Source organism: Podarcis liolepis (assembly GCF_965112155.1).
Source record: "Podarcis liolepis genome assembly, chromosome: 11".
Taxonomy (NCBI): domain Eukaryota; kingdom Metazoa; phylum Chordata; class Lepidosauria; order Squamata; family Lacertidae; genus Podarcis; species Podarcis liolepis.
In genome coordinates this window covers 53,173,252-53,187,190 of record NC_139565.1, presented here as the reverse complement: position 1 = coordinate 53,187,190, position 13,939 = coordinate 53,173,252, and the positions used below count along the sequence as shown (strand labels likewise).

Below are 13,939 nucleotides of genomic sequence, written 5' to 3'. Positions count from 1 at the left end.
TTGATGAGCCGCATGTGCCTCTCACTTCCCTCTACAGCACATGCAGGAACCATCTTCTTGACTGTTAGACCCACACTTGGTCTTGTTTAGCAACTTGTGCTTGTTTAGCAAGTACAAGGAATGTTTCTTACCATCTGCTTTTTATTCAGTATTTACAGAGAGAGGCTTTGGGACACAGCCTCCTGAATAATGGCATTGCCCCGAGTGAATCTCCACCCCACCCCGTCTCTCCCACTTCTTCATTTGTCATCCCTGTGGGTGCTGACAAGTGCCCTCTGCCTTTCAGCTCTTTGCTCTTCTACTTTCAAGGCGTGCCAGGTTCTGGGAGAGGGAGGGTCTGGAATGCTTTCCAAAGACACTGTGTCCATCAGCTGTCTCTCCCCTGGTGCTTCCTCTCCCTCCTCCTCCTCCTCTCCCATTATTTCCCAACTTTCCCCCTCATCCACCTCTGAGCTGTGATCTCCCTCAAACCCCTGTTGTAATTCTGAACTGTCTCCTTCTTCTCTGGAAGGGTCAGGCTGGGGAGGCGGTCTCCACCATTCCTCTTCTGCCCAGGCCCTGACATATAGGCAAAAACTATTATATCTTTTTTATAAAAAATTATAAGATTTTTAGAGCACTTTATATATGCCTAATGCATGTTTGAACTAAAGAGCACTAAGCCTGGTCTAAAGCAGTTAATTTGTCATCCTTTGGTCTTCCACTGAGGTCCAGTGCCGAGGGCCTTCTGGCGGTTCCCTCGCTACGAGAAGCCAAATTACAGGGAACCAGGCAGAGGGCCTTCTCGGTAGTGGCACCTGCCCTGTGGAACGCCCTCCCACCAGATGTCAAAGAGAAAAATAACTACCAAACTTTTAGAAGACATCTGAAGGCAGCCCTGTTTGGGGAAGCTTTTAATGTTTAATAGGTTATTGTATTTTAGTGTTCTGTTGGAAGCCTCCCAGAGTGGCTGGGGAAACCCAACCAGATGGGTGGGGTATAAATAATAAGTTATTATTAATTATTATTATTCCATGAGAGCTCTTGCCAAGGGTCCTGTCTGCAACTTGCAAGTCCCTTTGATTCTTCAGGTGTACATTAGATGGTTGCCAAAATCTGCTTTCAGACCGTTAATTCCAGCTGTGTTGTGTCTGTGCTTCTCCTACAGAACCAAGTTCCCACTATGTCATATCTTTGAAAGCCTTTAACAATGCTGGGGAGGGAGTCCCTCTTTATGAGAGCGCCACTACCAGATCTCTGACAGGTGAGTTGGAATGCTTGGCTGATACGTTTGCCCATTTCTATCGCTAACTCTCTCGTAGCAACGCATGTGCTTAGGAAGCAAGGGATGTGTATGTAAGGTGAGTAGATGTGTTTTTAATTGGATTACCTGCACCGATGAGTATAATGCACTAGGTTGGATGTGGTGGTCTTTAAAAGTTGAGAAAGTGTGTCAGGACCGGCTCAGAAATGCATGAGCATTGCTTTCAGTTGCTTGACTGCACTGGCCCCATAGCGCTGCATCTGAGATGGCATCGTGCAATATAAATGTAGCTGTGTTACATATCTGTGATGACTTATCCACATGTGAAAACAGCTTTTAAGGGTTCCTTTTCATCAGAAAAAAACAAGAATGCTGAAGGGGGTAACCTGTGGTCCTCCAGATATTGTTGGGCTGAAGCTCACATCACCCCTGGCCATTGGCCATGCTGACTGGGGCTGATGGAGGTTGGAGTCCCCTGCTATCTGGAGGTCCACAGGTTCCCCATTTCTGATTAAGGCCATTCTGGCATTGCATGCAAAACAGAAGAAGAAGCAGATGGCTTGTTCCAAGGATGTTGCATGGGAGAATGGCATGGGGCAGAGCCTTGTGCTGGATCATTCACAGTACAGACTGCATGTCCATTCACACCTTCAGTTTGGTTCTTGAGCAATAAGCCATAAATGCCAGAATAGAATAGGTACCTGAAAGGGGGAAGGATGCTTCTGTTCTTTGGAAGCACAACCTATGAATCCCTACGTCTATCATGTAGAACTGATGGGGGAACCCGGAATCACTGTGCATTGTGTGAGCTGTGTATCAATATGCATTGGAGATGGTCTACACAGCCTGCCTTCCATTCTTCAAGTCTAGTGAACTCCTATAATCCTTTTACAAGACTCCACACACCCATGTCTTAGATTATGTCTGGGGATGGAAGTGGAAATGGAGGAAAGTGTCACCACAGCCTCAAATCCTGTGTTGCACCCAGACCATCATCCTTCATTGTCCTATAGCCTCAAAGTAACTGTAACCCTTGCAAGTTTCCAAGATGAAAGGAGGAGCTGCATGGTGTGTCTGCCTTCTTTGCTCCAAATGGATTGCAAATATATCCCTTTGCCATAACTATCTCTCTCCCGCCCCCCCGCAATAAATGATTCTCTTTTGCCTCTGAGGTCACAAGTGGGGAAACCATGTGTACAACTGTTTATTAAGGTATTTCTATGCCACCCTTCACCACAGGAGACTCATTGTGGTGTGCAAGCGAAATTAAATTCAACAAGACACAAATACAGTCATTACAGCCAAGCCTCATAAAATACCTGCATAGCAAATACAGCAACAGTGTCTTATGTAAGAACTGGCTTGACCCATCACACCCCTCCCCTCCACCTCTAAAAGTTGGATGAAAGAGGTGTGTCTTCACCTGTGGCTGACACAAAGGCACTGTAGGGGCAAGGCACAGCTTGTTGGACGATGGATTTGACTCAGCAGACCTCTGTTTTTTATCACTAAATTAGAGAATCCATGCAGTGCCCAGTTGCCCACTGCTCTTTGATAAAGACAAGTACTTACAATGCTGTAGAATGTGAGCTGAATAAATCAATGAAGTTGTTGACACCTGTGGAAATAGCTGTATTTATTATTTACTATATATATTAGTTGCTTTCCTCACAAAAGGGACCCAAAGCAACTTGTAAAAATGGCTGAATTATAAAGACACACAAGCCTCTCCTTTCTCTTGCACCAACCTAGCTAGCCCCACCAAGTAGGACTTATATCCTAACTTGAATCTGAAGCCTTCAGGGGAGAAGCTCCATAGAGGTACTCTCCCCCTGTTAGAAGGAATGCTGCTTTATTGCATTCTTTCAGTAGCATTTCTTTCAACACAAATATTATTCTTCCAGAATAATAGAAGACATTGGTGAAGTCTCTGAAATTGGCAACGTCAAGAGTTGTCATCTATCTTACCCTAGCACATGCCATCTTTGTGATGGTGGGAAGAAATGTCCCCATTCATTTCCATGGAGAACCTTCTTGTATCTATGTAGAATGGGTTTCTCAATTAGGATTAATGTGTGTGCACCCATGAACACACACACACACAGAGAGAGAGAGAGAGAGAGCGAGAGCGTGTCGTGGTGCAGACATGAAAACATTCCAGCTTCCAGGCTAAAGGTAAAGGTAAAGGGACCCCTGACCGTTAGGTCCAGTCACGGACGACTCTGGGGTTGCAGCGCTCATCTCACTTTATTGGCCAAGGGAGCTGGTGTACAGCTTCCGGGTCATGTGTCCAGCATGACTAAGCTGCTTTTTGGGGAACCAGAGCAGTGCACGGAAACACCGTTTAACTTCCCGCCAGAGCAATACCTATTTATCTACTTGCACTTTGACGTGCTTTTGAACTGCTAGGTGGGCAGGAGCAGAGACCGAGCAACGGGAGCTCACCCCATCATGGGGATTCGAACTGCCGATCTTCTGATCAGCAAGCCCTATGCTCTGTGGCTTAACCCACAGCACCACCCGCGTCCCTTGCTTCCAGGCTATGAAGTAACAATTGAAGGGAAAATTTGCAAAGTCATGGTTCCCGTACTTTGAACTCAGGGATTATATGAGCCCTGAAAGAACAGTTACTATGCTGAGAGGCTCCTTAATTTTGTTGCCCCTGTTGAAGGACTTTTCCCCCCCATGTATAGAAAGACCCCCTCCATAAATGTAATTCACTTTCTGTGAATAGACGTTACTTCCATTTTATGGAGTAAAACATTAGGATTCAGGCTATAGTATATTAACAAATTCTGTAATACTATTCTATTCCATTCTACTAATATGTAGTGTAAAATTTAAGATTAGAGAAAAGGGGTGTTTAGCCTTTGGCCAGCTTCATATGTTGCCATTACCTTTACGTATGGATGGTAATTTCATCCAATGTGGTTCCTCTTTATAGATGTTATGGTGGTAGCATGGGGTGCAGTTCCACTGAAGCAAATGTGAATCAGTCATTCTTCTTTCAGGGCATAAAAACCTGACCTTGCATGGATATTTTGGGATAGCAGTGGCAACCGACTCTGATCAAATTGACTCTGTGCGATGTCAACTGTTCCTTTGTCTAGATTTAAATTGAAGGACCAGTGACAGAGCAAAATGAAATGATTATACCTCTCAGAAATGATTACATTTGTGCTGCTGGCTATAAACTCCAGGCAGCCTTGTGACAATGTTCTCTAGTTGAGCAGTTTTACTTTTCAAAATGCCAGATCTGGGCATAATTTGAATATGTAAAGGCCACATTAGAAGAATTCTAACACTTTTGCCCCTCCAGAAATGGGTTTTTGTCATTCCCCCTATCATTTATAAGTTTTGCTAGGTTGAAAATAATCTGCCACCGCCAGCAAAAGTCAGAGACACAGACAAGGGTCGGGCAGAGAGGTTGTACTTTGAGATGATATATTAGTACTAATTTAAGACACTGCCAGTTTTGCTCAGCTGTAAATAGCAGTCAGAACCATCCACATCCTTTCTGAAGCATCATCTTCCTTCCATGCACATTTCCAGACTGCTACTGAATGACACTAGAGTTGCAGTATTGGGTTCCAAGCCACAGAAGCAGTGTGCAATAGAAGCTATCTTTCAAGGGGATGTGAGAACCCAGTGATGTCTGCTAAGATATAAGCCCCATAAAACTCAATGGAATTTACTCTCAAGAAAATGTGCATTCGACAACAGCTTCTGTGATCTAACACAGTGCAATGGCTAGCTGTACTGGGAGCCCCCAGTGATACTCAGCTCTGACACAAACTCTTAATAAGTCTTAAGCGAACCACTCTTTCTTAGTCTCTCCCCTCCATCACCTGAAAGATGCTGAATAACCATGACCTGTTGTAAGCATTACTAAGACAATGTATGAGAAGTGCTTTGAACATTCCAACATGCCTTACAAATCCTAAGAATTACATCATATTTCCCCCCACTGGAGCAATATGTATAATTTGGTAGACAATTGTCGTCTTTCCTCGTGCAAAACCTATCTTGTTCAGAACTTTCCTAAAGTAGAGAAAAGTCAAGTCACTGAGAGCAAAGCAAGAAAGGACAGACTGAATAACAGAACACTAAGGTTGTTCATGAGGAATAGCTGGACCAAATTATAGCATGTTAGCTCCAGGTGGCAAACCATTCCTTGCACCTATGAGTTTTGTGAAGTATTCCCTATATATATATATATATATATATATATATATATATATATATATATATTGGAAATCATAAAGAGAGAAAATCTATTATGTTTTCCAATCTTCACCCTTAAAAAAAACCCCTCTCCTAAGAATAAAGTGATCCATACTCTAATAACTTCAGTATGTGGTGGTTTTCCCTTGTAAATGCAACTTCTCCACTCCAGTGGTTGCAAAGGTCACGTCTCCCTCTTCTGTGCATGCAGGTTTTGAAAATTTTCTGAATATATGTTTCTCAAAATGATCTAAGGTTATCTTTTTCTTTTAAAGGTTTTTTTGAAGTACATGGTTCTATCAAGAGTTGTGTGCCTAACTAGTGAATTGTTATTGTTATTGCTGTTGTTGTTAAAAATGTGGAATATAATCCCTACCAGAGAGTAGGGAACCACAGGGCAAGGAGTTGAATACAGCCCCCAGGTCTCTAGGTCTCTCTTCAGGCCACACCCAGTTCTCAAATAATGCCTCTTGTTTGCCTGAAGGATGGATGTTTAAGTGTGTAGAAATCTCTGGAATGTAGTCTTCTGTACCAAGGTAAGAATCACACCCATTGCTCTAGCCACCATTGCCTCCGTCCCCACCTATGTTAGTCTCTAGCCCCACCTAGCATTGGGTACGTAGCACTTGAAAGGATTTCCCTTCAGGAATGTGGACCTCAGGTGGTGTCTACTTTGTGAGGAACACAAAGAAGAAATTAAATAGCCTTATAGAGGCAATGTCTTCTTCTACAAAAGGCCACTGAGATGAGCATCTTCTTAGATCAATAAATCTGGACATGGGGCAGAGTGTTGTACATCACATCCTTGAAGTTACTTCCCCAGCCTCTTTTAGTAGCTTGTAAAAATCCTTATGAACCTTTGTAGGTTAGACTTTTATATACATACATATTTTAAGCTGTGTCAGCAGAATTCAGCATCAACATCAGGACTCATTTTTGCAACACTGAGAGTAGCAGCAAAAAAATAGAAGCTCTCAGTATAAATAATGTCTTACCCTCCCCACCCTGAATGGGCCAATTTTTCCTGTAACTGTGGCCCACTGAGAGACAGTGTGGTTAGATCAAATCTCCATTCAAATGCAAAAGCTCATTAGGTGATTTTGAACAATTACCTCTCTTGGTTTAACCTACTAAAGAGGGTTGATGGTGAGGGTAAATTGTCACAGAGTGAACATAGCCTACTTTTGCACATCTGAAAACAAAAGGAATGGCTTCAAGGTCAAAGGATGTGTTTTCCAGACTGGCTGATCCCAAGCAATAATTAAGAAATTGACAGCCATGTGTGGATGCAAAGGAGGCCTCGCTTAAGGATTCAGGGGCCCTTTGGCAAGAGATCACTAGTGCACTTCCTTAAAAGTGACTGGGTATAAAAATGGAGAAAGCTCCCTTAAGTATGGAGTGCAGAGTCTCCTGCAAACCCATTCCCTGCAAATCCTCAATATGATACGGATGACTCTGGAGGAACATAATTGTACCACAAAACAGTGAGAACCCAGGGAAGACACAGGCCATACCAGAGAGACTTTCACTGCCTCCATTTCCCCAGGAAACAAGAAGCTGAGCTGGTTCCCTGGTGAAACTCGAGCCCTTGGCCAATGACTAATCATGCAAGCCCCAAGCACTGGCTCTGGTGTGAAAATGTGTGTGGTCCAAACAACAAACAAAACGAGAAAACATGCTCCATTTTCTTTCACTGAGAGCATGCAATTACTAAATGTCAGCTGTCAATCTGCCAACATCAACAAGTGACAATATTCTGGGGAAGGAAGTAGTTCAAGTTTTTAGGGTCCTCTTTTTTCAAACACCAGTGGACATAGGTGCCAACTTGAATAAAATATTGGGGATCCATGTAAGCCCCGCCCTACATAACCACACAGCATTTGAATGGCAATGCTCATCCACTTTGGGGGACCCTGGCCCCCTCAAATATTTTATGGGGGGTGAGGGGACCTTGGCCCCTAGCAGTTGGCTCCTATGCCAATGGATTAGATTACTAAGATGCCTCTGGTTTTGCTGCTTAGCAATGCAATAGCTCAAAATCCAAATCATCCCAATGGACTCCAACCACTAATATTGCTAGACTGGATTATTATTATTTTCACTGTGTCATATGCAAGAGGCCTTCAAATTGCTAGATCTCCCAAGGCAGATAAAATGTAAAAGGAAGATGTAAAGTGTTTCATATATTTAATGTACAACACACATTACCTTTTGGCTAGAGCCATGGAAACTTGCAATATTGCATCTATAAATTTTTCTATTACTTCATTTTTGAGGGTGGGAGAATGGATGTTTGGTTTACAAGTGGAACTTGAAAGCTCTAAGAACAAATGGGTAATATTCTCCATTATTCTCCAACAGAGGCATAAATCACGTTGCATAGTCTACTTGAATTTCATGCACAAATGAAAATTTGGCATGTTCTGTTCTGTACTGAAGTTTCATAAGGTAGTCCTCAAGGATGAAAAAGTGGGGAGGGGACCCCCACAGTAATATACCCACTCTGCCCAAATTTATGGTTCTGCATAAATTTCCGATAGCATTTTTCTCTTGGGTGTTTTTGTTTTTATTCAAAACACTGCTGTACTGCTTGATAATTGTTTGGAAAATTTGCAGAACTAATTGCTTTTATAAAATGTACTTTTTAAAAAAGACATACAGCTAGATAGACAGACACAGAGGAAATGATCTAATACTCAACTAGGAAATTTCACAGATACTGATACTTTGATTTGACTTCTACAAGTATGACTCCTTATCCACTTCACCCAGAATAGTATAATGAGTTTGCTAACATAAAATTCATTAGCCTAGTTCAGGTGTGATGGGATTTGATGTAATAGGAAACCAAGCTCTCAGGCTTGTATACTTCCCTCTCCCCTTCTTCCTTACCTCTGGTTGTAAACTAACCACAGTGCTCTATCACATCCAAATGCAGGTAACTGTGGTTAGCGAAATCTAGCCAGGATCAAAATGTAGTGTTCTGAAAGCATCATTTGATAAACAAACCACAATCTCCAGAGTTAAGCCATCACAGGAAATTGTGGTTTCTAAATTGAGGTTCATTTAAAAAAGCAGAACTGGGGACTTTTGATCTTCTCATCTGGCATGTGAAAAAGGAAAAGTGTCAAGGAGACAACAGAAGCCAAAGATTGATGCTGACTCAAGGTGTGGTGTAATCTCCACCATTTCATAAAACATGCATCAAAAAGCAGAGAACTCAAGGGAGCTTCAAAACTGTAATCCAAATCTGCCAAATTCAGAAAATGTTTGAAATGCTATGCTTTTTATATATTCTGAAGTGTGTTGACAAAACCCCAGAATGTACTCTAGAGGTTGTTGGAATGTGTCAATTTGTGCCTTCAAAATGTCTGCTTCCATGGCCTAGAGATTGTCATGCCACATAGTACATTGTAAAGGCAAAAGGCTCAGGTGAGGCCCAGAAGAAGCAGTGCTGTTTAGTCCTCAAGCAGTAGACAGACACGATTCTGAACAAATCAATTATCCATCCGTAGCCGTGAATCATTTTTAACAGCATCAAACTAACAAAAATGGATCACCACCGCAATTAGCTGCATATTCCCTAACCCTCCCCACAATTTACACATTCAACAGAGGCAAATACATTTCCCCCAAAATACACACAGCTTTACTTACCTTTTCTGAAAATTTGGATTGGGTTGTATCCCACACTGACATTCCACAACAGATTTCCACTCCTGCCGTGGAATATTCTCCTCCTCTCTGCTGCAGCTCTCTACTGCACTTTCAGAAAGGTTGTGGGACCCTCTGGAGGAGATTTGGAAGGCTTGGGGAGAGAAGAGGAAGGTGAAGTCCCAAGCAAAACATGACTTGCACAGCTTGGGATATAATTTAGTATGAATGTTTGATCCTGGTTTCATCCTGCTGTCCCAGCTGTTGTTGCTTCTCAGCACCATTTTCTTATTTTTAACTTGTCCTCACTGACCAATGGACCTTATTTACAATTTAATTTTCTGCGTGAGGTCACATTGTTCTGTTTATAAATATCATTTATCCTATCTCACCAAATGTAGTCTCGTGATGCTGTAAGCAAAATCGCTGGAATCATTACAGAATCACTACGGAATTATTTGAATGCAGTAGAGGCTGGTGGGTGAGGACAAGGAGCAACAAAAACATCACAGAGGAGAAGAGCATCACAACACAGCAGATATTTTCAATGAGCCCTGAAAGTAGTCATAAAGAGAAGCGCATTCCAATGCTCACAATAATGAGGAAAAGCAAGACAAATAGTTTTGGCTCAGGACTAACCCCCTACACATAAGCCCATACTGTTCTGACTTCCCTGAAAACAAAATGTTAAGCAGATGGTACAATGTTCAGAGAACAAATTATCGAGCAATTCTGAAAGAGTGGCAGTAATACAGGTAACTCTAACATGCACTGCATTTACAAAACAAGGCTTTCAAATAACTTCTGCTTTAGGACATTGTAGGGAATTAAAAAATAACGCATCGATTATGTGTTTCCTTGAAAAGGCTTGTGGATCATTCTGAAAACACACCAAGTATTTCAACTTCACTGGGAGAAAAGAAACAAAATAGTGTAATGAGAATGCATATGATTATGCCTTTAATGTTGGTTTGCTCTTGACAAATTAATGTGAGTTAACTTGTTGCTCATGTATTTTTCAATTAATGGCTGTTTGTTTGTTTTTCTCCTGTTCCTATATTCTCCTCCCATCATCTTTATTGCCATACATTTAACCCATTGTGATGTGTATCTCACTGGTGGCTGTTTATTTATTTGTTTCTTTGACGATGCTGTTCTTTATTTTAATTTGTGGTATGCTCGTTTTTTTCTGGTGGCTTTTCTGACCCAGATCCCATTGACCCATTAGAAGTTGATTTTTATCCTTTGCTTGATGATTTCCCTACCTCAGTCCCAGATATCTCCACCCCCATGCTCCCACCAGTAGGTGTCCAGGCTGTCGCGTTAACCCACGACGCCGTGAGGGTCAGCTGGGCAGACAACTCTGTCCCCAAGAATCAAAAGACAACAGAGGTTCGGTTTTACACGGTCCGATGGAGAACCAGCTACTCTACAAGTGCAAAATACAAGGTGAAGTTTCGATGTAGTAATGAACGGGCTTCTCTTTCTAAATCCCAACATTTGCTCAAAAAATAATCTAGATGGGCATGGCATGAGCTGGGCTCCACATACCCCACAGTTCCAGAAAACATGTTTTCATACTGCTGGGCAGAAATGGGGAACTTGTTGTGCTCCAAACATATTGAACTCCAGCTTCCATTAGCTCCAAGCAGCAGGAATGATGGAATCTGTAACCCAACAATGTGTAGAGATTCTTCACTGCTGTTGTGAAGGATTGCTTGAGAATGGGAGCCTCATGAGGCATTGACCACTAATTTTCAAACCTATCTTCACACCCACAGGGACCAGAATATTTATAGCTAAGCACTCTGAGATAATTTCAGCTTCCATTTCCACTTTCATAAACAAAACTGTCTACACAACGCACCCCACCAGAGGCTCTGTCTTGCGGCCAAGATTGGGGGGCAGCACACAAGATGTGTGCATTGTGCGCCATGCACCCATGATGTCATGTGCCCAGCATGCATTGTGCACAGCGCTGCATCATCGGGAGGAGGACAAGCATGGAGCCTACCACAGCATGGCTTTCTCTCTTGCGGTCAGGAGGAGCCAGCCACTGAAGCGCTCTGCACTTGACTCCATACTTGGCCTCCTCCTGCCCCTCAATACTGAGGGGGCCAAAGACACTTCTGCCCCTAAGAGTTGGCACACTTGACCCCTGCCCACTTGTGAAGAGGGTCACTGAATCCTCAAGAGCAATGGAAAATGTGGGAACTAAGCTGCGTACATGGGAACATAGGAAGCCACCTTCTACCAAGGCAGGTCATTGGTCTGCCTAACTCAGTATTTTCTACACTGATTGGCATCAGCTTTCCAGGGTTTCATGGAGGAGACATAGCTGAACCTAGATTCTGGGGATTAAACCTGAGAACTTCTGCATGCGAAGCAGATACTCTTCCAAAGGCTACATCCCTTCCTGAGTTGTTCTTTAATGCTCTCAAGTTGCAGAATAGTCCATGATTCTCACAGCTGGCTTCCTCTGGTTCTGCTGCTCATTTTCACATTTCAAGATAAAAACTTGCCATTCTCAAGTGGGTCCTTAATGCAACCTTAAACAAGAGATAGATGAGGAGAAATATCGTATTACCAAAGTCCCAATATACCTATTAGGACCCTTCTGTTTGCCTGTTCTTTGCACACTTCCATCAACAAGATGAATAATGCATTGGCCTCCATAAAACGCGTGATCAAAAGCACACACTTAACCAAGCCAAAGCACAAACAAGCACAAGGTATTAACATCAAAACTTTTTATAAGAGCATCAGTACATATTTACCCAAGAGGCAGCAGAGGTGTTTTCGATCACCTGATTAAATATGTAGGAATGCGGCTCAGAATGTCCTTGTTGCAAAGGACAGGTAAATAAGCATTATTATGTGTGTGTGTGTGTGTGTTTTTTAAAGGAACAACTTCTTCAATAAAGTGAATGTTATAGGTCCCAGGTAGGGTTTAATATAATATCAAAAAAGTAATGCAAACCAAAGTAGTTCAGTAACATTTTTAAAAACTTGTTTGTCCCATAAAGGGCATGCAATGTCCCAACCCAGCTTGAATAGGCTAGGACACTGCTTTTTCACAACCTGTGGTGGGGAAAAAGTTGGTCCCTGGGGTGCACCAGTGTAGAGCTGAACTGAAATGTCTCCTCCCCCATGTTTACAAGTCCATTTTCAGGCTAGGAAGTTGGGTGAGGGGCTTTTTAATTGTCCTTCCATTTTTCCTGAATTTCTTAGCATTTATGGTCCCCGGGGAGCATGCAATGCAATGTCAAAGTTTGATGGGTGGGAAACAACCAAGGGATGGGATACAGTTGAAGAGAAGAGAGTCCCAGAGTAAAAAGAGATGGACATTACAAAGACAGTTACAAATAATTGTATCTGAGGAATAACGAATTGGGGGGGGGGGATTGATCAATAGGTTTGTGAGAATGGAAGGTTTTGAGGAACAATATGAAGAATGGGAGACAAATCAGTGTCCCTGAATGAGCAACTAGCCTCAGAAGATCATTCTCAAAGTTGGTTTTCCATCAGGAATGTAGCATGATTGTCCTTTTTACCTATATTTTCTGTCCCTCCCCCCTTTATAGTCCGCAGACACAACAGCCTTGAGTCACACCGTATCGGGACTGAAGCCAAATACCATGTATGAGTTCTCAGTCATGGTCACGAAAGGTCGAAGGTCAAGCACATGGAGTATGACAGCTCACGCTACTACTTACGAGGCAGGTATGTCTCTGTTAGGTTTCTTCCCCCGGTGTTTTCAAATATTGGCAAGTTTACTTTAATGGCTTCCACCACAACCATCCACTTCCGCCGCTAACACAGATTGCATTTTCCTTTGGCCACATTTTACTGTGTTGTTGCGGAAAGCACGACACATTCTAGGGGGAAGCACGGCAAAACAGGCCCATCACCTAGCAGCTGCTTTTTGGCTCCAATCCAGAGTTGCTGCACTTTAATAAATGGAGTATTTACAATACTACGCTGCATAAATGCAGTGAACTTCAAAGACCTTTCCTGCTAATGATGAGGCATCATTGCAATTCATTTTTCAAAAGAGCTCGAGATCAGATGAAAACATGTGTAGAAATCCTCTTTTATTATTAGAAAGAGAGAAGTCTGTGTTCTGTGCTAATTTGTCAAGTGCTCAAGTAGTCTGATTGCATCCAAGCATGGATGTAAGAAGGCAAAGTTTTGTTTTGAAACCGTATTATCCCTCTCTATTCTAACTACATGCAAAAATCAGTGGGAAAAGGCAACCATGAAGAGTACAACGTCTTGAGCTGTTCTTATATAACTTCCTCAGTGTTTTGAATTATTTGCATATATATTCAGGCACTTGCAGGTTCTTAGCTGTCATTTCAGATAACCACTCTGCAGCCTGACGATAGTTTAATGACTGCTGATTGCATTTATTTTTTCAGCTGCTGTCTTTATCTATTGTACAGGAATTGTTGTGTTTTAAACTGAATTTTATTGTTCCAAGATAGCTTTGGCGAAGGGTAGGTTATAAATATTATAAATATTAATCATATTGGGCAACATCCAAACCTAAATAAATCACATTTATTTAGATTGGTGCTGCATATACAACAGTTTAATGTATTGCTTTGGGGTTTCTGTTTTGAAGCTGGGAATATTGATTTCACAGTAGGTAAGCGCAGAATATTCTCAAACAGTACTTTGCGTGTATATTTTCACTTTGTGTTCAAGCCCTTCTTGTTGCCATTGTTTACCCCCTAGCTATTACACTTTCAATGTCAGCATGACCATATCCCCTCCCTCATTCCTGGTTCATTCATGAGTCCTGGATCTCCACCA

At 42.2% G+C, this 13,939-nt stretch overlaps 1 protein-coding gene across 3 annotated transcripts in view; it reads left to right on the top strand.

The window, feature by feature from the left end:
• Nucleotides 1-13,939, top strand: part of DCC (DCC netrin 1 receptor) — a gene marked incomplete at its 5' end in the record, with an annotated part of 945,448 nt that overhangs the window by 826,500 nt on the left and 105,009 nt on the right. For 2 of the 3 annotated variants that reach the window (XM_083465694.1, XM_083465696.1), the window contains 3 exons: nucleotides 1,148-1,243; nucleotides 10,332-10,570; nucleotides 12,706-12,844. In XM_083465694.1, the coding sequence (XP_083321820.1) occupies nucleotides 1,148-1,243; nucleotides 10,332-10,570; nucleotides 12,706-12,844 (474 nt within the window). The remainder of the gene's footprint in view (nucleotides 1-1,147; nucleotides 1,244-10,331; nucleotides 10,571-12,705; nucleotides 12,845-13,939) is intronic. The other variant, XM_083465695.1, reaches the window with a different exon arrangement.